The sequence below is a fragment of the Gossypium arboreum genome, chromosome 3 (assembly GCF_025698485.1).
Source record: "Gossypium arboreum isolate Shixiya-1 chromosome 3, ASM2569848v2, whole genome shotgun sequence".
In the NCBI taxonomy this organism is placed as follows: domain Eukaryota; kingdom Viridiplantae; phylum Streptophyta; class Magnoliopsida; order Malvales; family Malvaceae; genus Gossypium; species Gossypium arboreum.
Window position 1 is genome coordinate 137,553,271 of NC_069072.1, and position 25,356 is coordinate 137,578,626.

Consider the following 25,356-nt stretch of genomic DNA (forward strand, 5'->3'; position numbering starts at 1 on the left):
ATTATAAGAGTGACCTAATTTCTATAATAGAGTTGGGTGTCGCCACTTTCCCAGGCGGCACCGCCCTAAAATTCCTCCAATCATGCTTTAATCATTACAAAAAAAAATAACTTTTTTGGTGCCACATAACAAATAATCTTTGCCATCCCATTGGAAGTTGCGTCGCTAGACCGTCGAAACTAATAGGAGCAAGAAAAGGTGATTACCCAAAATCAAAATCTGGCCGACCGTATTTCAACTGGAAATGTTCACTGAAATCGAAGAGCTCATGGATGAGTAACAACAAGGTTCTAAAAGATCCATTAGAAGAGAACATCTTGCATAAATACGACATTGAAAATAAGTTAGGGAGGGCTGAGTTCGGGATAACTTATCAATACTTTGAGCTAGAAATTGGGGAAGCCTATGCATGCAAGGAGATAACAAAGGCGAAGCTAAAGACAGACATTGACATCGAAGACGTACAGAGAGAAGTCGAGATCTTATGGCATTTGCCTAGGCATTCGAGTTTGGTGAGTTATAAGGATGCTTTTGAAGATGATAAAGTTGTTTATCTTGTAATGGAGCTTTGTCGTGGAGGTGAACTTTTTGATAGAATCGTCGCTAAAGGTCATTATATAGAACGAGCCGCTGCTAAAGTTATTAAAACTATTTTCGAGATTGTTAAGGTAATATCTTTCATCACTAAATCATTTTCTCAGTCGACAAATCTTTTTGTTTATTCGATAGTTTAAATTTAGTTTATAAACAATGCATTTTGGAATTTGCAATAATAATTTTCAATTCAATTAGATTAGTAATTATTTAATTTGTAATTAACTTGATAAACACATCTATTGACAATCATTTGGGTTCGATTCTTCGAATGCTCTAGTGTTTAATTGGCACTACAAATATTACAATTGACACTGTTCGCTTACAATTGACACATCTACTGACAATCATTCAAAATTGTATCTTTAAATTGTTTTATAAAATTAGTTGTTTTTCTGTGCCTGTGTGCATGCGATCGCTGCTCTTTGGCTTTGGTGATCCTTTCTTTGAGGTAGGTTTCCTAGCTTTTCATCTTCTTCAACCGATCTAACTTGGGCGTCTTCCAGTACTCCTCAAGTTGTCATTGCCTCAGCATGACGGCCACACCATCGGCTCACTTTCATCAGGGCTATAAATTATAAGACAAGCCTTACTACCACAAAGAGTGGTCAACTCACTCATCTTTTTCATTAGCCCTAACTCCTTTTCTTAAGACTAGCTCTTCTAGCACTATCATTTGATATCCATGCCAGTGTGACCTTTTTTCTTCTCATTGTTTTAGGATTAGGCAAAAACCCTAATTTCAATGAAGGATATATGGAAGAAGATAATTTTAGGGTTTACTTTTGAATGGAGTGACTGATGAGTTGTTTAAATAGAGAAGGGAATGAAGGTTTTGGAGGGATTTTTTGGGTTGATTTTTGAGAAAGATGCATGCATTTTACATATTAAGAAAGTCCACTTGTCAAGATTTTTTTGAAATAAATGCGGGGATTACGGTTGGTGAGATTTTACAAAAAGGCGACACGTAAGAGAATCCATGCCTTTCAAAAAAAAATTATTTAGGCCTCCCAAAAATTTTTAAAAATTCTAATTAAATCTAAAAAAATTGAAATGTTTAATTAAACCGTCTAAAATTATACTCACTAATTTTTCTTAAAATTTTAATTAGATCCTCAATTTTTTTAAAAATTTTAATTAGATCCCTCAAAACTTAATGCCAAATTCCGCAACTGCAATAGTAAAAAAGATTAGCATGCTTGAAAGGCTTAGATAAACATGTCAATCATGTTTAAAAGATTAATCTTTTAGACTGTAAACACATTTTATCAAGTTATAATGGTCTTTAAAACTTCAAAACATTATAATTGAATCCTCAAAGTATGAAGGGTAAGGCCTTGACCTTGTGGTAAAATGGAGAAATTGCACTGTTTGCCATCCAAAATTTAATAATTCAATATAAGTTTATTTTAGCCCTTCCGCCCTCCAAAAATTAATAATTCAATATAGGTTTTTTTAAGAATCTAACCCTATAAGTTTAGAAAATTATGAAAATTACCTAACTTCAAAATTAATTATGGGAATGACCTAATTTTTACAGTAGAGCTGGGGCACCACCCTAAAAATTCCCGCAATCATGCTTTAATCATTACAAAAAATAATAATTTTTTTTGGTGCCCCATAATAAATTGGCGACATTGGACTAAAACGTGCAGGGGCAAAACGTTCAGGGACCTGATGAAGTAATTACCCTTTTCAGATTAGCTAAAAAAAAGGGCTGTCACATGAGAGAATGACGACACCAAATTAAACTTTTGGTCTATTTTATGTTAAATCTATCCCTTTTGAAATTAAACTTAAATAACCTTAAAAATATAAGAACTAAAAAAACTCTTCTTACTTTTTAATTTTTTCAAATTATATAAAATTTTATTTAAATTACCCACTATGTCCTCACAAAATTTCCTCAAGTTTGTCTAAATTCAAATATGCTAGGAATAAATTGAAAATATTTACATTTAGATAAACTTGAGAAAAAATTTGAGAGATATATTTTGGTAATTTAAATAAGAATTTTATATAGTTTTTAAGTTTATTGTTTTGAGAAAATATGAGAAGGGTTTATTTTGTTATTCTTATATCTTTTAAGAGATATTTAAATTTAACTTTAAAAGGGGACAGACTTAACATGCAAATAGACTAAAAATTTAATTTGGTGTCGTCATACTATCATGCGACACTCTTTTTTCAGCCAATCTAAAAAGAGTAATTACTTCAAGTCCTTGAATGTTTTGCCCCTACACACTTTAGTCCAATGCCACTAATTTGTTAGGCGGCATAAAAAAATGTTTTTTAATGATTGAAACATGATTGGGGATTATTAAGGTGGTGTCGCCTGGAAGAGTGGTGACACCCAACTCTATTGTAGAAATCAGGTCATTTCCATAATTAATCTTGAAGTTGGGTTATTTTCATAATTTTTAAAATTTATAGGGTCAGATTCTTAAAAAAGTCTTCAATAGAAGTTCATTTTAGCACTTAGTTAAATAAAACATTTACAATTTTGTACCCCTCTTAATAATTAATAATTCAATTTAAATCATTTTAACATAAAATTTACCATAATAGCTCCTTAAATTTTTATAAATTTAACTCAACCCTTAAGATGAAATTCCTGACTTCACCCTGCAAAAATATCATATCAATAGTCATTTTATAAATTTAGGCATTAGCTTGAGTGTTAAAACACCAATTCAAATATGACATAGAACATATTTAAAACATATGGATCTAATAGTAAACACATGTGTACCTACTGTATTGACATCTTGAATTTGACCTACTAAAATGTACACATAAAACTTTGGTTTGGGTTCAATTTAATTATTTTAAAAATAAATATATCCATTCATTTTATATTAAATAAATATAATTATCTAGATATGCAATATGTAAATGTACAATAATATTATGTTGAGAATGATATTAGTGATTTATAAAATTTGAATGAAATTGTCATAATTTATTAACCCAAAAACAATAAAATTTGATTTTTTTTGTGACAAAGAAAAATAAAAGGACAAATTACATCATATATATAATCCATTTCCCCAAATGGGGAAATAAGCCAATTTAACCAATCTATCATCTTCCTGGTTCTCTTCTCTAGGGATATGGTAGATTCTCCAATATTGAAAGCGAGAAAACCGCTTAAGAATTCTCCTAATCAAAGTAGAGTTAGATCCATATATGAGCCCCTCCTATATGGCAGTAGCTACTTCACACTATAGGAAAACAGGGCTTTAGCGGCGTTTTTAGCGGCGTTTTATCAAAAAACGCCACAAAAATTGTAAAACAAAGAGCAATAGCGGCGTTTTTGGTAAAACGCCGCTAAAAACCAGAGCATTAGCCACGCTTTTGGTAAAACGCCGTTAAAAACCAGAGCATTAGCGGCGCTTTTGGTAAAACGCCGCTAAAAGTCTAAACCCCCCCCCCCCAAAAAAAAATCATAAAGACTAATCTATAATCCTTAAAACACTAAACTCTTAAACCTTAAAAAATCTTAAACCGTAAACTATAACCCCTAAAATACTAAACCCCAAAAAACATCACGTGGATGTTGATGTACATCATATGTTAAATATTTTCTTATATAATTGTAAAAGAGATAGTATTAATTTTAAAATATTGAATTAATTATCATTATAGTTTAAGGTTTATGATTTAGGGCATATGGTTAAGGGTTTAAGGTTTACGAGTTACTATTTTAAGTTTTACGGATTATGGGCTTAGGGATTATGGTTTAAGGGTTAGGGGTCTAGGATTAAGAGTTTATACTTTAGGATTTAGGATTTAGGGTTTAATTAATTAATGTTTTTAATTTATATGATAAATATTTTCTTATATAATTGTAAAAAAGATAATATTAATTTAAAAATATTGAATCAATTAATCATTATAGTTTAGGGTTTATGATTTAGGGTATATGATTAAGGGTTTAAGGTTTATGAGTTACTATTTTAAGGTTTATGTATTATGGTTTAAGGGTTGGGGTTTAAAGTTTAAGGGTTAGGGGTTATGGGTTATGGGTTTAGGGTTAATGGTTTATATTTTAGGATTTTAGAGTTTAGAGTTTAGGGATTAAGGGTTTAGATTAATTAGTGTTTTTAATTTATATATTAAATAATTTATTATATGATTGTAAAGAGATAATTTTAATTTTAATATCTTAAAATTATGATTATAGTTTAAATTATTTAAGAGATAATAGATAAACTTTATATATATTAAATGATTTAGGATTTAAGGTTTACTTGATATTTGTTAAATGATAAAATTTTATACAACTAATTAATACTTTTATTTTAAAAATATTTAATCTAAACCATTTGATATATTTAAATATTAAATTTAAAAAACATTAATAAATAAATAACAACATTGATAACAAATAAAATGACATACAAAAATAAAATAAAATATAAAATAGAGATTAGTGGCGTTTTTATGAAAAACGCAAAAAAATATGCAATAGCGGCGTTTTTTTATAAAATCGCCACAAAAAAATGCAATAAAAAAAGTGGCGCCCTTTTATCCCCAAATTTTCCCCCTGAAACCTCTAATTTCCCCCCTAAAATTGGTCATGCAACAAGCAAAGGATTATTTTGACTCAGTCATGGGAACCGCCGTGGATGAGTTCAGGCGATTCGAGGAAGAAATGGAACGTGAGGCAAAAGCTGAACTCAGTGGTGTTGATGATACTGCTGAGAAAGTTAAAAAATAGGGGATTTGATGGAAAAAGGTGCAAACATTGCGTCTAAGTTGTATGTTGAAGCTGTTATGAAATCTCCTCCGAGGACGACGATCACCTCTTCGACCTCGATTGCAACCCTTACGCTTGAAAGCGCCCTCTCTCCTCACGCCTCGATCGCGACGATTATGATGAAACCGACGAGGAGGAGGCTAATCGCCAGAAACTCTACCTATTTCCGTATAGGTGCGTCTTTAATTTTGTTTTTTACCTCTTCTGGTTGGCGGCCGGAAGAACAAGAGACACAATGTGAACTGGATTTTGGGTTTAGAAAATGTTGGAATAAAGAAATTATCCTTTTTCTTATCTTCTTTGCTGGAATGATTTGATAGCTTATTATTGTTATTATTTTTATCTTGAATTAAGTTTTAATCAGTTGCATGGTTCTGTTTTTCACTTGCTTGCTATAAAAATCGATTCATAGGGTTTTGCCCCTTATTTGTATATATATTTTTTTTGCAATTATAAATTCCTTTTAATTTCAGATGGTGGAAGAAGGCTCAAAGAAGCGTTGCTGATGAAATAGTAGGCATTTTGTACAATGTGTTATCCAACTATGACAATACCGATTCTGAAATTGTACTGGACTTGAGGAAGGAAGAGAGTTAAGGGACTAGGGTTAAGATGGACAAAGGGGTTTCAAGCCGTGAATATGCCTTGGTTAAGGAAGCATTGTGGCTGCGTACTCTTAAATGGTGAGGCAAGTTTGTTTCACAATGCTTTTAGTGTTTCATTATCTAGTCTAGTAAGACTTACTGGAATGCTCCTGCTAGGCAATTCGCTAGACTGTAATAGAGAGATTTATGTTTCAGCTTTTTTTATATTTATTTAGTCTAATACTTCCGTACTACACCCTCCCTCCGTTTGATGTAGTATAGGTTTTGAAATAAACTAAAATCTTATCTAGCTGAAATAGTTTTGACCATTTTCTATGAATGTCTTGGTATGGCTGCCTTTGTTTCATGGAAAGCATTTTCTTGAATGTGTTATGATGGGGAATATGGTTTAGTGACAACTTATAGTACTTACCTTTTGTTTTCTAAGGAGATGTTGATTCTACAATCCTTTTTGAGTATTCGTGTGCTCGTCTTTTATAGGCACAATGACTCCAAAACGTCAGAGGAAAATGAGAGGTACTATTGTGTTGCTGAGGGTCAATCACAAGAAGTGTTTCCTTTGCAGATAAGGCTTTCTTTTTCACCAGGAACAAATTTATTGTTAGTAAAGATCAGTTTAAAGGTCATTTCCTTTTTCCAATCCCTTATGGCTTTTTTTTTATGGGGTGTTTGTAACTGAGCTGCATGATTTTGGTCTGTGAATCAATGTTGTTTGTAACCCTTTTCCTCCTTTTTGTATTGTTTCATCTTATCGAATGATCCAAGACTGGTTGGAACAGGCTTTACAAAATCTATCTAGGCCCCATTTTTTAAAAAATTCCACATGTTTCACCCTGTGATGAAAAATATTGGATTGGGTGAGTTAGGACTGAAATCGAGCCGAGCAGAGTGAGAAGTTTTGAGTAGAAGCTTTCTATGTCCAAGTTGTCATATTATGTCTTTTAGTGGTCAAATTTGTTTCACGTTGATTTTATAAATTTATTTTTTCGGTGTAAAAATATGTTTTCAGAACTTTGAATATTTTAGTTTTTAAAATATTTTTATAAAAAATAAATTAAAATAATGGAAGTCGAAGTGCGGAAAAATTGACAGTGACTTGATTAAGCTTGTTTGATACGCACTTTTTTCATAGAGAAATTATGAGTTTGAGAAATCCTGCAAATTACAGAAAGTCAAGAAGCCCAATTTTATAAAAGAAGGGTCAGAAGCACTTAAATTTTCTCAACAAAACCTAAAATTGAAAAAAAAAATAGTCCCCCTTTGGATGTAACAGGGGCTAGGGCGTTTGAATTTGTAGTGCAAAAATTGGAGTAAGCTGAAGTGATGCCCAAGTCTTGGATCTCCTCCATTGAGGTGAGATTTCCCAACTGACGGCAATATTTTCACTGGAGGGTTAAGCACCTGTTGCAGCAACTAGTGTTTATTCTTATCAAATGTACTCTCTTTTATCCATTTCTTTCTAACCTATTATATCATAAAATATTTTTATACCTAATATATGTTATTTAAATATGCTAGATATTCTTAATATTTTGTATGTTAAATATTATTAAAAAATACTTGTAAAATAATAGTCTAATGGACTTGGATCAATGAAAAATATTATGTAAATAAATAATTACATCACTAATAAAAATTCATATTACACATTATTACTTAATTAAAAATTATAAATTAACATATTTTAATAATTTTTAAAAATGATATAACTTAAAAGTTTTATTATATGCTAATTTTAGCTTAATGTCCTTAACAATAATTTTTCATCCTTATTTAGTTGCATTTGAATTCAAACATATATAATAATTGGCCTCTCTATTGAATTTAACTGGCCCAAAAATAACATGTTTGTATTATTGTGAACAAGCATTGCATGATACTTTTTGAGCATGAGCCCTTTTTTACTTGCAGACTGCAGTTGTTTTTATTCATCATTCATCCCATTATAGTACTTCCATTTGTCCTTGAACACTCATTATTTGCATCTTCTATCATATTGAGTTATGATATGCTGCTTGTAAAAATATAAATATAATTACTAGAATATGGTGATGATCCAGTATTGATCTGTGGATCCATTTCCTGGCAGTGGAATATGGTTTTGGTTGGTGAAAACGCATGCTATCTGTAAAATATGTCAGGGATTGCATAAGCATAACTTAAGCATCATATATCTATATATGTGTTTTTATATTTATCTCACCTTAAACAGTGCCAACCTACATAGGTTAAGGTTTCTCTATTTTTGCTGTGATGCTATAATAGTATGTGCCTGCTTGGTTAATTAGGATAAACTGTGTGTTTAGAGAATGTGAAATTGTAAATCTTGTGTTTGGATCAAATTAGTAGCCTTTCTTTCTGTATTTATGGAAAAGTCAGTTTTGTACTATGATGTTAGATCTAATTTCAAGTTCATCATACTTATTATAGCCAACTCCGAAAATAAAAATAGGTATAAACACCCTAAGCTCAATTCATCCACCGTTTGAAGGTCCAAGATTGACTTGCCCTCAACAAAGTTTGGGATTAATATGCCGTTTGGTATTTATCATTATATTTATAATTTTGTAATATTTTATGTATCATTAATTTAACAATTTATATTAATTAATTTATATTTCATATATAATTATATTAAATTAAGCATAATATTTCATGAAAATCAAGAGAAAAGAAAAGGAAATGCGAATCCTTATGGTGTAAGTTTCACATTTTTCTCTCCTTTCAATTTTTTTCTTCTTTTTGTTCATTCGATAATTTGTATTCATAATTATACCGAATTGTTGGCGCAGTGGGCTTGATAATTCAGGGAATACCACAATTGTTTTGAAGATTAACGGAGAGGATACAAGCGTAATTAGTCCTACTCTTGGCTTCAACATCAAAACCATCACATACCAGAAGTAAAACTTTCGCATTTTTTAACAATTTCTAATCATTAACTACCTGAGCTCACCAAGTGTTTGAAAATAAAAATTTTTGGATTGTTTCTTTTTGTAGTTTTCTTCATTATATTTATGATTTGTAATGTTGAATTAGATTTGATTTTGGGTTTCGGCAGATATACTCTGAATATATGGGATGTAGGTGGTCAAAGAACTATAAGATCATATTGGAGGAACTATTTTGAGCAAACAGATGGTTTGGTTTGGGTTGTTGATAGCTCAGATCTTAGAAGATTAGATGATTGCAAAATGGAACTGGATAATCTTCTAAAGGAAGAGGTAAGATGTTAATTTGACTTGTTTTTTTCCCCATCAAATGCACGTCTTATATTCATTACGGTGAAGCTATCCATCTTACTATAACAGTTTGAGGTTGCTGCAATAAATATTAGAAAACGAAACCTTGCAAGCTAATGCCGTGCAATGTAAACTATGGCTTATGCTTTCTTTGTGTTGCAGAGGTTATCAGGAGCATCCTTGTTAATACTAGCAAACAAACAGGACATAAAAGGTGCTCTTACACAAGCTGAAATTGCTAAAGTAAGATTACTAGTTGATAATTAAGTACTTACTTTAGCTTGTTAATTTTTTAATTTCGTTGTCTTTGTCTATGTTTGTTAGACTGCAAAACCGTGAATGCAATGTTTAGTTCTTAATTTGAAGACACCAAATTTGGTTTCATTTTTGAAGAGTCAAGTCCCTGCTTACCTTTAAATTTGCCCCTCTAGTTAAATTTTTTTAATTATGTGCTCTATTGCATGCTGGCTGATCTTTAAAATGATGTTAAGGATATCCTTTTTTTCATTAGCAGACATCATGCAATATTTTAACTAATGCTATTAGCATTTATCATATGCTTTTTACATGAATCCATATGATTTTTGGGTTTTATGGAAGTTTGTATCTCTTAAACTGGAATAACAACCATCAGTATGAGTTTCTATTAATGTGCTCTAGATATGAAATCAAATTGTGTTGAATTATATTGTAAAACCACCGGGAAATGTTTGTGTCCTCTTAATATCAAACTTTAGAGTCTAGAATCTAGGCACCTCGGTGTGGATAATAGATTGTAACTAGATTTATCTGCCAAAGTGATAATGAATCTGATCATTTGGTTTTGCATCCTTTAGATATTGAAGGTGCGGCAGAGGATTCAATCCCTTCAAGCTGGAAAAGCCAAGGCTTAGCACTTCTTCAAGTGGAACGTTATTTAATGTTGCATTCCTTGGTCATTCATCTTAGTCGAAACTTGAATTTTGTGTTATGAAAACAGGGTTTGTGTACTAGCTTCTTTAACCATGATGGTTAATTATTACGAGTTTTGTAGCTTCTTTTATAATTGGCTGAGTTAATATAGATTAGATGAGTGTGAGGTAGAATGCCCATTTATTTAAACATAATATTTAAATTCATTAATTTTTATATTTAGTTTTAAAGTTAAAATTTTAATAGAAAATTTAATTTAATTAATATTTTTTATTTATCCTTAAAAGTATATAGTTTAAAGTTTAAATTTCAAAAATAAAACATAATATAATATTAATCATAGAAAATAAATATTATTTAATTAAAATATATTTTTTAAAGGTTATATTTTTTAGCGGCGTCTATGTGAAAAGCGTCGCTAACGGTCTATTCTATAGCGGCGTTTGTGAAAAAAGTGCCACTAAAAGTCATGGTCTTTAGCGGCGTTTGCGGAAAAAGCGCCGCTCAAGGTCATGGTCTTTAGCGGCCTTTGCGAGAAAAACGCCGCTAAAGGTCCTGGTCTTTAGCGACGTTTTTTTAAAAAAACGCTACTAATTTTTGCGGCTTTGCATATAGCGACGTTTTTTGCGGCGCTTTTCTAAGCGCCGCTAAAGGCAAAAAAACGCCGCTAAAAGTCTGTTTTCTTGTAGTGTCAAGACTATTCGTCTAAACCAGTAGCCTCAGTCAATCAAGATGTCTAAACCATCTAAGACGCCCCACAATTAAACATCGAACACTGAATAACTCCCTAAGAATTTGTTAAAGCCAAAGATCCAATTCCCAACTTTGTCTCACACACTTCCTCTTAGTGAAGCAGAGTCATCATCAAACATTACAGAACCATTAGTATTCAAGTAGAGTTAATTGTACTTATATGTTATTTATTATTTTTAACCTTCAAAAAATTGTGCTTATGTGTTATTTATTCACATTTAATTAGAGTTAATTTTCTTACCCTTTGGTTAAAATACATCTTTTTTTGAAAGGATAAAAAATTGTATATGATTTTTTTTTATCTTTTTAATAAAACCTTAATTATCATTTATAGCTCAATTGACATGGGCATTATCGCTAATGCAGGAGGACGTGGGTTCGAATACACTGTAGCATATTATCCTCTTATTTATGGGTTATGGATAACTCTAGGCATGCTCCCAAAAAGAGCGATATATATGATACAAATTTATAATGAGATTATTCAAAAAAATACTTAAATATTAATTTAGATTGGCACCATTAATAAAAATATATATTACAAAAGGGAAAAATCCTAGATTTTAGAGGTTCTAGTAATAAAGCATTAAAATCTCAAAAATTAAGTGTAATTAATGATAAATAGAATCTATATTTAAACTGTCTTAAGAAAATGAGGAGACAAATCTAACAAAAACCAATTAACTCAATTTTCTTCTAAAAAATAATTCAAAATAAACCAAATTTGGTCTCTCTTTTTTCTCTCCCTCAGTTTCTTTGCTAGGGTTTACATTTTCTTTCTATCCAAACAAAAAAAAAATCTTTCTCCTTGTTTCCTATGGGATATTTTATAACCTAAAACATCATTAAAAAATCAACCCTAATCCACTCAATTTTCATTATAATTATCATAATAATAATAATAATAATCTTTGCCATCCCATGGGAAGTTGCGTCGCTAGACCGTCGAAACTTATAGGAGTAAGAAAAGGTGACTACCCAAAATCAAAATCTAGTCGACCATATTTCAACTCGAAATGTTCACGGAAATCGAAGAGCTTGCGGACGAGTAACAACAAGGTTCTGAAAAATCCATTAGAAGAGAACATCTTGCATAAATACGAGATCGGGAATGAATTGGGGAGGGGTGAGTTTGGGATAACTTATCAATGCTTTGAGCTTGAAACTGGGGAAGCCTATGCGTGCAAGAAGATATCGAAGGCGAAGCTAAAGACGGATATTGACATCGAAGACGTACAAAGAGAAGTCGAGATCTTAAGGCATTTGCCTAAGCATCCGAATTTGGTGAGTTATAAGGATGCTTTTGAAGATGATGAAGCTGTTTATCTTGTAATGGAGCTTTGCCGTGGAGGTGAACTTTTTGATAGAATCGTCGCTAAAGGTCATTATACGGAGCGAGCAGCTGCTAAAGTTATTAAAACTATTTTGGAGATTGTTAAGGTAATATCATTCGTCACTAAATCATTTTCTCCATCACCAAATCTTTTGTTTCGTCGCTAACTCTTTTTTCTTTTATTGTTGATATTTAAAAATAAATTAGTCAGATATTATAGATATAATTAAAAATACCAACATTTTTCATTACATACAGAGGAAGTATCAATTTGTATAATTTTACATTTTTTATTATTTTTTAATATTTTAATAAATTCTAATCATACTCGTTGCCCAGATTGATTAAGAGAATAGTAAATTTATATGAAAATCAAAAGAAATATGCAAAATTTTGGCCTGAGTTTTAAAATTATAAACTAATCTTTTTAATTATGTTCCAATGTGGAAATTAATTAATTTGAAGGACATGTAATAATAAAATAGATTAATTAATATAAATTTAAAAATTAGTGATAATAAATTGTGGCAGGTGTGCCATGAACATGGAGTTATACATAGGGATTTAAAACCAGAGAATTTCTTGCTGGCTGATGAAAGCGAGACTGCACCAATTAAAGTAATTGATTTTGGTCTCTCCATTTTCTATGAACCTGGTAAATTTTTTATTTGTCTTCGATATTTATGTGTTATATATATATAGATAGATTTATTTACGATCTATGCTTTATTATTTAAATTTAAAAATATATGTTTATCCATAAATGGAAATTCAAGTTAACCTTGTTGAAAATTCTTATTCAAACCCAATTCAATACAGGTTAAGATTGTTCTTTCCGACCTTTAAACATGTCTATTGTGAGGGTACGAACTTGTATGATTTTTTTTAATTTACACTTGTATTAATTACATATCGAACTCCTACATATGTTAGCGCTAAAGGGGTAGACAAGGACTTTGGCTCTTCAGAATGGAAAAAAAATATTCTATAAAGTTCAAAATTTTAAGTGAATTTAATAGATAAATTTTCATTTGATCCCTTAAATTTTAAATTTCAATTCTAACCCTTCAAAAAAGAAAAGTTTATTTTTTCAAGAAATCGGTTATATATATTGAGATTCAAGTTTTTCTGAATCTAAACTCATGAAATGTGAATCTATTTGTTAAGTTCGACTAAGTAAAACTTCGAGTCTAAGAAAAGACTTAGTTAATCAGTATTATTGTAAAAATTATAAGAAAATATTCAATTCACATCAATTACAATTTCAATTTAAATCGGGAAAGACATTGACCTTTCATAAAAAAAATTTAATATTAAGATAATTGATATGGCAATGGATGGCAGGTGAACGTTTCAGTGACATAGTGGGAAGTCCATATTACATGGCTCCAGAGGTTCTAAGGCGAAATTATGGGAAAGAAATTGATATTTGGAGCACTGGTGTCATCCTTTATATCCTCCTCTGTGGCGTTCCTCCCTTTTGGGCTGGTATTTCTATTTCCTTTTTTTTTGTTAATATTAGTGACGGAAAGTCGATTCCGTCAATAAAAATCTACAACCTTGAAAATAATACCGACCCATTGAAAAATCCATCAACTTTCGACGGACAACACTTATTCTCCTAATAGAATCGGCCTTAGCTCGATATAAATAGATGTATGCGTATTGAAAAAACAATAAATTGGGTTGGTGCAGATACTGAAGAAGGAATTGCCCGTGCAATAATAAGAGGGGTGATAGATTTTGAAAGGGATCCATGGCCTAAAGTTTCAGCTGAAGTAAAGGACCTTGTTAGAAGCATGCTTGATCCTAATCCCTACACTCGCATATCCCTTCAAGAGGTGCTTGGTACGTTTATTCTTTATTGCATGCGAGGATAGTCTAATATTATGGTCATTATTTTTACTATGATTCAAAGGTGAACCGTTGTTTATTCTTTAGTGCAATGTGATACACTTCATTGTAAGAGTTGAAATGAACAAGTTTCAGTACATCTGAACCCTATTTTGTTTCGATTCTTTATTTTTCTTGAAGTAGGTCGTAACCGACACTTGTGTCTAACATCTATTTGGTCATGAATAAGTTTGGCGTTTGGGGGTTCAAGACATTTGAATATAGGGATCATGATTTTTATTTCAGACCATTTTGTGTTTGGATAATTTCGAGTTCATGTTTTTATGAGTCACTAATTCAAGTCATTTTGGGTTAGGGTTGTTTCATGTTAAGATTATTTTAGGTTCGGATTAGTTTTGAATTCAAGATAAGTGGAATTCGAGTCCATTTGAGTTCAATTGTTTATTTTTATGATCAAATCAAATTCAGATTAAAACTAACAAATTTACCCATATCCGACACTCATACTTGAAATCCGAGTAGCTAACATGATTCCTTTATTTGTTTTATGAAGAACATCCATGGATACAAAACTTGCAAAATGCTCCAAACTTCAATCTAGGAGAAAATGTGGGAGCAAGGATTAAGCAGTTCTCACTAATGGGCAAGTTCAAGAAGAAAGTTCTAAGGGTAAGCCTCTCAAAATAACACCTTCCCTAAGTGTTTGAATCGGTAATATCCAAAAGCGCTAACAAAACGTTCATTTTGTACTACTCTTCCAGGTGGTTGCCGACAACTTGCCGAACGAACAAATCGATGTGATTATCGAAATGTTCAACATGATGGACACCGATGAGAATGGATACTTGTCGTTCGAGGAATTAAGAGACGGACTTCAGAAAATGGGTCACTCTGTTGGTGATCCCGATGTCCGGATGTTAATGGAAGCAGTAAGTTGCTTTTTTTTAATTATTATTACGGTTGCGGACATAATCAATAGTAAAAGAATATCAACTGAAACTCGAGTCTTTCTGTGGAAAAAGGCGGACATCGATGGGAATGGGACACTGAGCTGTGAGGAATTTGTGATAATGGTGGTTCATTTGAAAAGGATAGGGAACGACGAGCATCTAGCACAAGCTTTCAATCACTTTGACAAGAACCAAAGTGGTTATATCGAATTTGAAGAATTGAAAGAAACTTTAATGCAAGATGACCCTGGTCCCAACAATGAACAGCTCATTAAGGATATCATGCAAGATGTTGACAAGGATAAGGTTCTCCTTTTCAACTCAACTTTTTCTATGCAAAGAATATTATTAAAAAATGGAGGAAAAAGTAAGATATTATGCTCTCAAACTACTTTAGGTTGAACTTGGCAAAAAAAAACAAAACTCTAATTTGATTTAATCATTGTCAAAGTCGTGATATTAAATAAAAGCCAAAATTAAGTGTCTTAATTCTTTAACTTGAGCATAGATAATCAAGTTTGGAATCGAATATGAGAATTAGTTCACCTTTTACTAAATGAGCAAGATGAATCTAGCCTCGAGTTAGCTTAACTTAGTTACACCCCCAATAATAGATGTTGAACCAACTAAAAACCTGATTGAACGAAACAACTGAACTACACCTGAGTTTTAAAAACAACTAACTTTGAATGCCTAAAGATTCCAACTTAAGCTCAATTTTCCAAACCCACTAAGCTAAACATGAGTCCTAAGATTCATACAATGTTTGATTGTTTTATGACTTTAAGATATTTGGTTGAATTGGCTCTTTCCAATTTTTTGTAGGATGGTCGAATCAGTTACCAAGAGTTCAAGGCAATGATGCTAACAGGCATGGACTGGAAAATGGCTTCTCGCCAATATTCTAGAGCATTGATAAATGCAGTGAGTATCAAAATATTAAGACAGTCTGGCCAACTAAAATGACAGATCTAGGCCCCAAATTTCCAAAATTTTCAATTGATTTCTTCATCTGTAAATTATTGTTTGAACCCCCGATTCTTTTAACTGATCATATGTTTCAGCTTTATTTTTATTCTAAAATGTCCCCTACCATGAGCTCTAAAGTGAATCTTAATACTACAAATTGTACAAGAAACAAGGTAAATGTATTATTTTTCATATATATATATATACTAACATATATGTTTGCATTCAAAGCTGATAAACCATGGAACATAATACCATAAGTCAAGAAGAAAAGCAAGTTGGCAGGTTATATATATGGTAATATGTCGTGTATATGTATGTGTACATATATTATATAGATATAGATATAGATATAGATATCGATATATACATCAAAAGAGCACACTTGCGTTATACAGTAGGCTCCACCGACAAATAGACTTTTGTATTTTTCGCACACCAACAATTTATGGAATGTGGAAACTAGAAGGGAGAGCAGGGTTACAAGACTAATTACTTGTATCATCTACATTTCTGCCGGAACCACCAGATTTAGAACTCCCTTTTCCCCTGCCCCCTCTTGTCTTGCTAGTCCCACCCGTATTTTTCGAGCTCGTTGTCTTACTGCAGGCAGCTGCAGCCTGGGAATCGACATCTGCCAGGCCATTCTCAAGTGCTCTAACCAAATTCTCAAAGTAATTTTTTGTCACACTGTAAAAGAGAAATGCAGCAGAATTTGAATCAGAAAACACGTTCACAATCATTCCAGATCCAGTTACTCGAGGAACAATTTGACTAAACGTGGTTAAATGTACAAGAAAAAAGCTCAATGTCGAGAGTAGTGCAAAGAAGATAAACAAATGGAGTAAGACAGACAAACAAGTGTAAAAATTCAAAAGCATGAGAGAAAATAAATAATGAATAATTCATGAGCCCCTCCGAATGTAAACAAGATAGGTTTCATTTTTATTCCCTACTGATTCAAGATTGGAAAAATAGAGACCCAGATTAACCAAGAACTATGTTACTTGGATAGCTGGATACGGGTGTGAATGCCGAATACTGGTATGCATGCAGGACTGTTAAATTTTTTTTTTTTAAATTTTTCCGTGTATTTGGAATATTCTTGAAGGGTCATATCCTCATACTGATGTCTAAATGTGTGACACAGCCACACAAGTGCTCAAAAAAAATGAATAGTAGCAAAATTGCCCAACAATTTTGTTCAATACAAACACCAAGTCAGTGGTTCACAAGTAAACATAAACATACCTAGTTAGCCCAGCTAACTTTGCACGAAAGTCATCAAACTCCTTTGATGGGCCATCACCGGTAACAAATTTATTTAATTCCTTCTCAGCACACTGATGAAGCCTTTCCAAGCCTGACTCCGCCTCCCCTAAACAAAATGCAATATAGGTCATAGTATAACAATCCATTTAAAAAAATAAATTTCTGAACATATGTATTTCGTCCAAGAATTCTTTTGAAATCTGCATATACCTTGAAGGTACTCAAAAAACTGTCTCTTAGCATGCTCATGCTCTGGAAGGTAATATCCATATGCATAAGTCCATTTGAGAACTCGTCTACATTCAACTATCTGCAACATTTGACACATCACAAAACGTGAATTGCCTATTTTTCTGAGAAAAGGATAGCAGATGATGCTTGAATGACTATCATTTACCTGAAGCCATGCTTCTGTTATAAACTTAAGTTGAGACTCGGGAGTGCATTGCAAGTCACTAAGCTTCTCAAGCTGATAAAATTAAAGAAATTTTCTCAGAAATTAATACATATTAAAAGAAGACAACAAAAAGCTATGTCAGATGGTACTGATGTAGCTATGAGGTCATATCAGTTTTGATGACAATATGGAACCATCTTAAAGCTGATTTCAAACAAATTGAACCCCCGCTGCAGAACTTCCAAGCACAACCAACCATCTGGAAAGATGCTTCAAATAATTCGTAGGAGCATCATCATTGTTATAGATGATTCTAATAGTTCATTTGGAAGGAAAGAATCGGAAGAAAAACTTTTAATCTAACAATTGAAGTAAAATAATAGCACACGTTGTTACAAATCTCAACTGTAATATTACTCCTCTTTTCCACCCTCCCCAAAAAACATAGCAGTAAGCCAATAAGTGTTATTACAACACAATTCCTTCAAGAAACTATTTCAAACAACAATAATTTGAGAGCATAAGCTAAACTCCAGAAAAAAGTAAAGTTTTTCATTCTATAGTGAAAACTCCAAAATATCATTTTTAAGTGCTGCTTTTGTTGAAAATTAGTTTTTAAACTTCACACAAAGAAAAAATCATCAGAAGCAAGTTTAATTGACAATTGAACCAGCTAACTGAGCCACAATGATGAAGGTATAGAACCACAGCAAAATAATACTGTTAAAGAAAGAATTAAAGAAGGATACCAAGATGCACATCTAAAAATTAAAAAGAGAGGTGGTAAGAACTTACATGCACGGTTTGCATTTGATGTAAATCTGCAAGAGCCTTCTGTCTTGACTGCAAATAGGAATTTTCAGGTTATGCAAATTTGTTGACAGCAAAATTCAATATTTCACCCACAATAATCAGGAAAAGGAAACAAAAGAGAAAGCTAAGATAAACCAAACATAGAATTATATAACATCCTAAATGATATTTCAAAAAAATGCCAACTCATTGTTTTCTACTAAAGCTATCAACTTTCTCTACATATACTTGCCAAGCTGCCAATAGAATATAGTTACTAGTTACTCCAAATGAAGCAGAAGATAGGATCTTCTATTCATGTGCAATATCAAAGGTGGCACATCAAAGAGCAAAAGTCTCAAGTGTGCCACTTTTATGTGAAAATATAAGCAGATAATGACTCTTATGTATCTAGGATAACAAAGGCCTAGCATTCACATTGTTTTCTTCCCTACTTTCCCCTCTTCATCACCTGCTGTATCTTTTACATGTAATAAGTTGCTGGCTCATATAAAACTTAAGAAATTCTTGGCATGTCAAACACCATTGTTAGATACATAGGCATATAAAGGCTCATGTTTCTCATGAAACATCTAGGATTTTGAGTCAGTAATACAATTTTAAAGCAGATAAAATCCTATAGGTTTTTATTTAAGAAAATACTAAAGAAGAAGAAATTTCTTGAGGGTTTAGGGTAAGACTTCAAAGTACCAATTGATTGCTTGCCCAACGTTCATAATAATGGGTGTATTTCTCCAAGGAGTTCTTTGCCATTTCTCGCCTTCTTTCAGCCTCATCATACTGCAAGCAATAATAGAATCATGAGTCACCAGCCCAACACTTAAGCAGATTGTAAAAAACCAACGACCAATAACACATTATTAGTCTCCATACCACACCCTCTTGCTTAGCAGCTTCATAACGATTACAAGCATAGAAACCACCAGTTCTCTCACCATGTTCTGCCCATGCACCAAGGCATAACCTGCATTTACATAAATTGAAATCATACGCAGATTACTAATGTTTCATAAAGAGAGATACAGCAGATGAAGACCTTAATTCTTTCCCAATCTTTTCTGTAATATGCTCTTAGAAATTTTGTGTTATTTATAATGAATTTTGAGTAGATTATTTTTCAGGAACAGGATCAAAATTTCAGCAAATAATGCACCTGCAGTAATAATTTAATGTTACTTCAAGAACTTCATATTATTCTACAAGTTTAAGCCTATTTTATCCAATACCAGGAATTTTAGTTAGTTAGATTACGGGTTAGATTCTTTTTTTCTTTGAAGAAGGGCTAGATTCCCATTATGAATCCTAGTCCCAGTAAAATTTAAGGGTAGCCTTGGATTCTTTGTTAATCTCCACATTTTGGTAGATTCTTAATCAACAAAGGTACAGAAATAGAAATTAATGTAATCTTTAATCAACTCGTTACAAGTTATTAATGCATTGGTTCCAAAATTTTTCTTCTCCTCTCATTTTGTATTCTTCTCTCTTTCTCCCTCCCCCTACTTATTTTTTGTTCAAGTATTCTCGGCTTACCATTTACAGCACACCATCCAGAATTTCCAGCAATCTTTTCCCTCAATTTCAATCTACTTTTGAGACTTATGATTGAATCAAGCCTTGCTTGATCCCTGTATCCTAGCCCTTAATCCTACCTTAAAACCACTAGCTCCAACCCTACCCGCTATAAACTCTTAGTAGACAGAGTGAAAAACTACCACAAATATGTCTCATATGAAGCAGTTCCTTTTGTCTTGGATCAACAAAGGATTTGAAGCTTACCAGCAAAACTCAAATTTACAAGGCGGTGTACATGTCATGTGCATACACCCTTGGTTCTTTTCAATTGGCCGCTTGCATTTGGGGCAAGGCTTGGAGTTAGCTAGTATCCTGAACATAACATCCAACAAAAATGGTAAACAAGAAAGCAAGATTTTCCACCATATTCTATCCAAGCTAACAAGAGAAGAGATTATTTAAACAAATTAATGGGGTTATATGTGGAAAAGGGTAAAACTAAGAAGACTGTTTTTGTAATAAAATGAATTTATTAAAAAGTAGTTGCACTCAGTCACATCAAAGTTTATTTAAAGTATCGCTAGTAAAATGAAAATGAACCTAGAAGATAACCTAGTTTATATACCTCCATCTCCCGTTTCACCTTTGCTTAAGAAAATAAAGGACTGGAAAAATGTGGGCATATAGGAACTCAATACAAAAGAAGAAAAGATGTTTTGTATAGAACCTTTTTTATTTCTCTAAATAACCAATATGAATAGCATATGTCAAACCTTAGAAAAACAGCTGTAGCACTTCATTCTAGAATTAGATTAATGCATATAGATCTAGAATAAAAAATTCATCTTGTAGGTGTGAACCATATCTTTACCAGTTCATGTTTTCTGACTCTGCACTATTCTTCAAAATCCACTTTGCCACAGTCTCGCAGTCAACAGGGCGATGAGCTTCTTCAGTACACTGAGACCAGGATTTGGCATAACTTAGATACCCATTCGAGTGTAATGCCCATGGAATCAAATTATAATATAAAAGTCAGGACTTACATTCCAACAAAAGCTAAATGCGCAGTTGCAGGAGACATCAAAATTTCCACTGCCAACGGTAAAATCAACAGCATATTCACACCCCGGAGCAGGACACCACTTGGTCTACCAGTGAGCATGAACAAAAGAAGCAATAAGGACAAGAATGGTAAGAAGCAAAAAGACAAACCCCATCACACCTAAAGGAACCAGCAATTCATGCTCATTTATCCATTGCATGCATGGCACAAGTGGCAAACAAGATTGGACACTTGCATGCATGCATACATGCACCAAGAGGAATCCACCCAATTGTCCATTGTTGGCATGCACACAAATTCATATTACTGATGACTACTTTAAAATTAAAGGGGGGAATCATTCTTTATATCATAATAGCATATCTCAAGATGCCTACTTTAAGGGGGGAAAGAATCATCCATTGTATAATAACGGCATATCTCAGGGTTTTAACTACAAAGCATACCTTCCTGTTGTCTTCAACATAAGACCTAAGTAGGTAACGAGAATATTTTTCTTTTTCTTCTGAAGTTGCCAATTTATCGATCATATCTTTGCCAACAGCAGCATTACAAGATGGATCTGGACACCTAAGTGATAAACATCCAGGACCATCATAAATGGTCGTGGAAATGTAACCTACGATGATAAATCAAACATAGCAACAATAATATAAGTTTCCATGCCAAAAAGCATAACAAAAGACAATCATAAAATACTTCGAAAAAACAAAGCACGCAGAATTTAGTATTTAGCAACACAATATACGAAAATTAAAACATCGATAACCAATACCAAATGATGGTACATTACTAAGGAAATATCCATCAGAACTGTTAATTTCAAAGAATTTGAAAAACAGTTACAACTATCACTTGGATTAGTAGAAAATTAACCTATCAGACAAAGCATATGAGAGATACCTCGCCAGCAAGAAAGGCAAAAGGGATGACCACAAGCAACTGAAGTAATGTTGTCACGCAGGAAAGATTCAAAACAGATCCCACAAGTAAGCTGATCAGAAAGCAACAAGATGTGTCACAGGTAGGTAATTCACAAAGATAAACAACTAGAAAAGAAAAAGTTTCTAAAAGAATAAGGAAATCCATAGATCTGTAAAGCTTACTTCTTTAGCATTGGACGCTTGAACAGTTGGTCTCTCCAACAATCCAACAGATTGCCGTACTCTTCCTTCATCAGCAAACCATTCATCATGCACTTTACTGACACTCCTGCTATGCCAACCATGTTCAGGAAAACAAGTTTCTGAAAACTAGTAATAGAAACAGAGTAACATGAATACTAAGAGCAACCTAAAGCAGCCACATCCACCTTTCCAAAAAAGCAGAATTGCTCACTTGCTAACAAAAACTAATACTTAAAACAAAAGACAGATGCAACCTCGGCATTTGAGAAATATACCAGCTCCCACCAAAAGAACAGAAGAATGAAGAACAAACAAATTACCAATTATAGTATCGGAGCAAAATGGTTGCATCAACTCTTGATATTGAAAGAACAGTAGAAACCTTAGAAATATCATCCTCCTGTCGTTGTTTTATATCTGCTTCCTTCAAAACAGTATAACTTAGCTGAAACAGCAAATGAAAACAAGTTAATAATGGTAATAGAGCTGGAAATACTTGTATCAAATTTAATGCATAATGCTTTTGGTCTTCCAAACTTCGAATTTGAAGCCTAGTAATTCTACTATCAACTAGAAAGAATTTAGAGCAAGTAATTAATGCCCACTTTCAGTTTTCTTCATCATTAACAACACAAACCCTAAAATCAAACCTAGAAACTATTTCACCGTTCGATCAAAATCGAGATGTAACCAAGAACTAACTTACCAAGAACTATTTCACCATATAGAACCATGTTAAGCCAATAGATCCCTCTTTATTGATGGTAACTACCAAATTCCTTGCAAAACTAAATAAAACTCTTTTCCATCATTCTACAACTGATCTGATCAGCAGAAGGATATAAATTTCCAAACATTACCAAGAATTTTCCTCTTCTTTTTTTCCCTTTTTTCCCACTTGTCCTATTATCTAAATTCCCCTCCTTGCTAATATCAATTCCAGGCGTTGCCGCCTCCACTTTATCAACTAATTTCACTAAAAATTCTACCTTTCCGCTCTTATTTTCTCTAAATTATCTATTTTTCAAAATCAAAATATCCGTAATTCCATGGAATTTATATTTAGTAGCTTCAAATTCAATAAAACACTAAAAATTAAACGAACTCAAAACAGAGCCTCTTTTTCTTTCTTCCTTTCTAAGCTATAAAAAAAGCACTTTTTCTTTTCTTTTTTTGGAATTGAAGAAGAAGATCAAAAAAGATAACCTGAGGGCGACGAGAAACGATGGCATCTTGATCATCATCGTCGTCATCTTCAAGTAAGCCGTAATCATTGTCATCGTCGAAGTAATAATCGTTATCGTTATCATTGGGGTCGTCGTCGTAACAACAGCTCAAATCGCCGCTGTAGAAATCATCTTCCATGGAAACCGAGTCATCAATCATATCGTCTTCCGATTCCATCACTCGAATAACCTAAAAACGGAAAGGTTTGTTTGGATGGAGAGAAAAAAAGGAAAATATATATATATAAAGCTTAGGTGAGAAACGAGAAGGAAAATTTGGTGAGGAAAGTTTTAATTGAATTAGGTGTAAAGGAAGAGATGTAGACTCAAACAATTTATATTTATTTGGTTACTTTATTTATTACTATTTACCTTTTTTTGGTAAATATCACGTATGTTACAGTTTACACAGTAAAGTAAATAAAGTTACTAATGGACTCGGCTCGGTTCGGTTCGGTTCGGTTCGGAATTGATTTTAAAAATGTTATAATTTTCTGAAGTGTTGCCCGTTGATTCTTTCGGAAAATTGTGAAGTGTTATTTGTCGAGAACTGATGGTTTTTTAAGACATTTGGTATTATCTGACTCTGTTATTCAGTAGGGGCGAAGAAAAAAAACTGTTTTAGGAGATTAGAGATGAATCATAATTTTTTTCGAAGTTGAAGTGTAAATTTATTATTATACTAAGTTATAATTTTTAAGATTTTGAAGGAGTTACGATGAAATTTTATCATTTTTTCGGACCAAGGCCACAATTTGCTGTTGGGAATGTTGGTACGACCTATGATGCAATGGAAAAATTATTTCGACGATCTACAGTCAAGGATCCATGTACGAGGAACGAATTGGGTTAAAATAGGGTTGAAAATATACTTTCTTTACTAAAAACGTTGAAAGGATGTTACTGATTTGATGTCGATTCCAAGTCATAACAAAAACATCCTGACCTCTACGTGGTCCATCCGTAAAAAAACAAATAATCACTTCTCTTGAACTTTCCAGAGAAAATTAAAAACAATTGATAGAACTTAACCGAGTTATTTTTTTATTAATAGAGAAGACAAATGGAAATTAGAAAAAAGAAGAATTATATTCTTTTCAAAAGAACATTAATTTTATGTATTTTATATTTTGACCGAAATTAATTAATATAATTATTTATATTAATAAATTCAATAAAATATATACAATTAACATTTTGCATGAATCAAATTCATATATTAATTATATTTTTTCGTAATGAATATTATTTTTCATATCTTTTATGCTTTGAGTGATATTAATTAATATAACGATTTATATTAATAAATTCAATAAAATATATACAATTAATATTTTGTATGGGTCAAATTTATATATTAATTATATTATTTCCAAAATAATATTAATTTTCATATCTTTTATATTTTGACGAAATTAATTAATATAGTTGTTTATATTAATAAATTCGATAAAATATATACAATTAATATTTTGTATGAATCAAATTCATATATTAATTATATATATGTTCTCTATTTGTGTACAATATAACTTGTTTAATATTTAACTATCAAATTAATTTAATTTAATTCATATGACAACTAAGGGCTAATTTGGCAATACTTTTGAAAAGTTTGGTTTAAAATTTAAGTGTTTAGCAAGATCTTGTTAAAAAGTGCTTTTGAGAAATAAAATGTCTATTTTAGATATGTTATTATCAAGTAACAAATATGCATTTAAATAATATTTAAATTAGTTAATATTATTATATTTTAGTAATAATATAAAAAATTATTATAACTTCTTGTTAATATTTTAATATATAAAATATAAATTTTAAATATTTTTAAGCAATAAATATTAATTATTTATAAAATTTAATTAGAATATAGTAACTATTTTTTAATATTTAAATATAACTATTAAATATTTGTAATTAGTATTTTAAAAATATTTTTTATTTTTAATTAATTATTTTAACACATTTG

General features: G+C 31.8%; 3 protein-coding genes across 3 annotated transcripts; 2 read left to right on the forward strand and 1 right to left on the reverse strand.

Moving 5' to 3' along the window:
- Window positions 1-5,968: 5,968 nt before the first annotated feature.
- Window positions 5,969-10,096, forward strand: LOC108475384 (ADP-ribosylation factor-like protein 2). Its single transcript, XM_053026356.1, has 5 exons — window positions 5,969-6,039; window positions 6,442-6,561; window positions 9,023-9,185; window positions 9,366-9,446; window positions 10,040-10,096. Exons 1-5 carry the CDS (start codon window positions 5,969-5,971, stop codon window positions 10,094-10,096), a joined length of 492 nt encoding a protein of 163 aa, XP_052882316.1.
- Window positions 10,097-11,540: 1,444 nt separating this feature from the next.
- On the forward strand, window positions 11,541-16,553 carry LOC108475383 (calcium-dependent protein kinase 24). The gene is made up of 8 exons (XM_017777343.2): window positions 11,541-12,308; window positions 12,733-12,856; window positions 13,546-13,689; window positions 13,897-14,049; window positions 14,609-14,724; window positions 14,817-14,984; window positions 15,078-15,311; window positions 15,831-16,553. The coding sequence occupies exons 1-8, from the start codon at window positions 11,790-11,792 to the stop codon at window positions 15,969-15,971; spliced, it is 1,599 nt and encodes a 532-aa protein (XP_017632832.1). The 5' UTR covers window positions 11,541-11,789; the 3' UTR covers window positions 15,972-16,553.
- Window positions 16,236-23,725, reverse strand: LOC108476179 (probable E3 ubiquitin-protein ligase ARI7). Its single transcript, XM_017778301.2, has 15 exons — window positions 23,368-23,725; window positions 22,482-22,606; window positions 22,141-22,246; window positions 21,938-22,028; window positions 21,481-21,653; window positions 21,015-21,119; window positions 20,840-20,928; window positions 20,233-20,340; window positions 19,330-19,420; window positions 19,147-19,236; window positions 18,439-18,486; window positions 17,644-17,715; window positions 17,457-17,556; window positions 17,226-17,352; window positions 16,236-16,664 (listed from the first exon to the last, which is right to left on the reverse strand). Exons 1-15 carry the CDS (start codon window positions 23,563-23,565, stop codon window positions 16,463-16,465), a joined length of 1,725 nt encoding a protein of 574 aa, XP_017633790.1. The 5' UTR covers window positions 23,566-23,725; the 3' UTR covers window positions 16,236-16,462.
- Between the last annotated feature and the right edge of the window lie 1,631 nt (window positions 23,726-25,356).

Bases quoted from the DNA above. Each gene is read 5' to 3' on its own strand.
- LOC108475384 (XM_053026356.1), top strand. From the start codon at position 5,969: ATGGACAAAGGGGTTTCAAGCCGTGAATATGCCTTGGTTAAGGAAGCA. The intron at 6,040-6,441 runs GTGAGGCAAGTT...CGTCTTTTATAG, and splicing joins TGGCTGCGTACTCTTAAATG to GCACAATGACTCCAAAACGT. The intron at 9,447-10,039 runs GTAAGATTACTA...TGCATCCTTTAG, and splicing joins CACAAGCTGAAATTGCTAAA to ATATTGAAGGTGCGGCAGAG.
- LOC108475383 (XM_017777343.2), top strand. From the start codon at position 11,790: ATGGGAAGTTGCGTCGCTAGACCGTCGAAACTTATAGGAGTAAGAAAA. The intron at 12,309-12,732 runs GTAATATCATTC...AAATTGTGGCAG, and splicing joins CTATTTTGGAGATTGTTAAG to GTGTGCCATGAACATGGAGT. The intron at 12,857-13,545 runs GTAAATTTTTTA...AATGGATGGCAG, and splicing joins CTCCATTTTCTATGAACCTG to GTGAACGTTTCAGTGACATA.
- LOC108476179 (XM_017778301.2), bottom strand. From the start codon at position 23,565: ATGGAATCGGAAGACGATATGATTGATGACTCGGTTTCCATGGAAGAT. The intron at 19,421-20,232 runs GTAAGCTTCAAA...ATGTAAATGCAG, and splicing joins TGTAAATTTGAGTTTTGCTG to GTTATGCCTTGGTGCATGGG. The intron at 17,557-17,643 runs GTAAATGATAGT...CAAATGTTGCAG, and splicing joins TAACAGAAGCATGGCTTCAG to ATAGTTGAATGTAGACGAGT.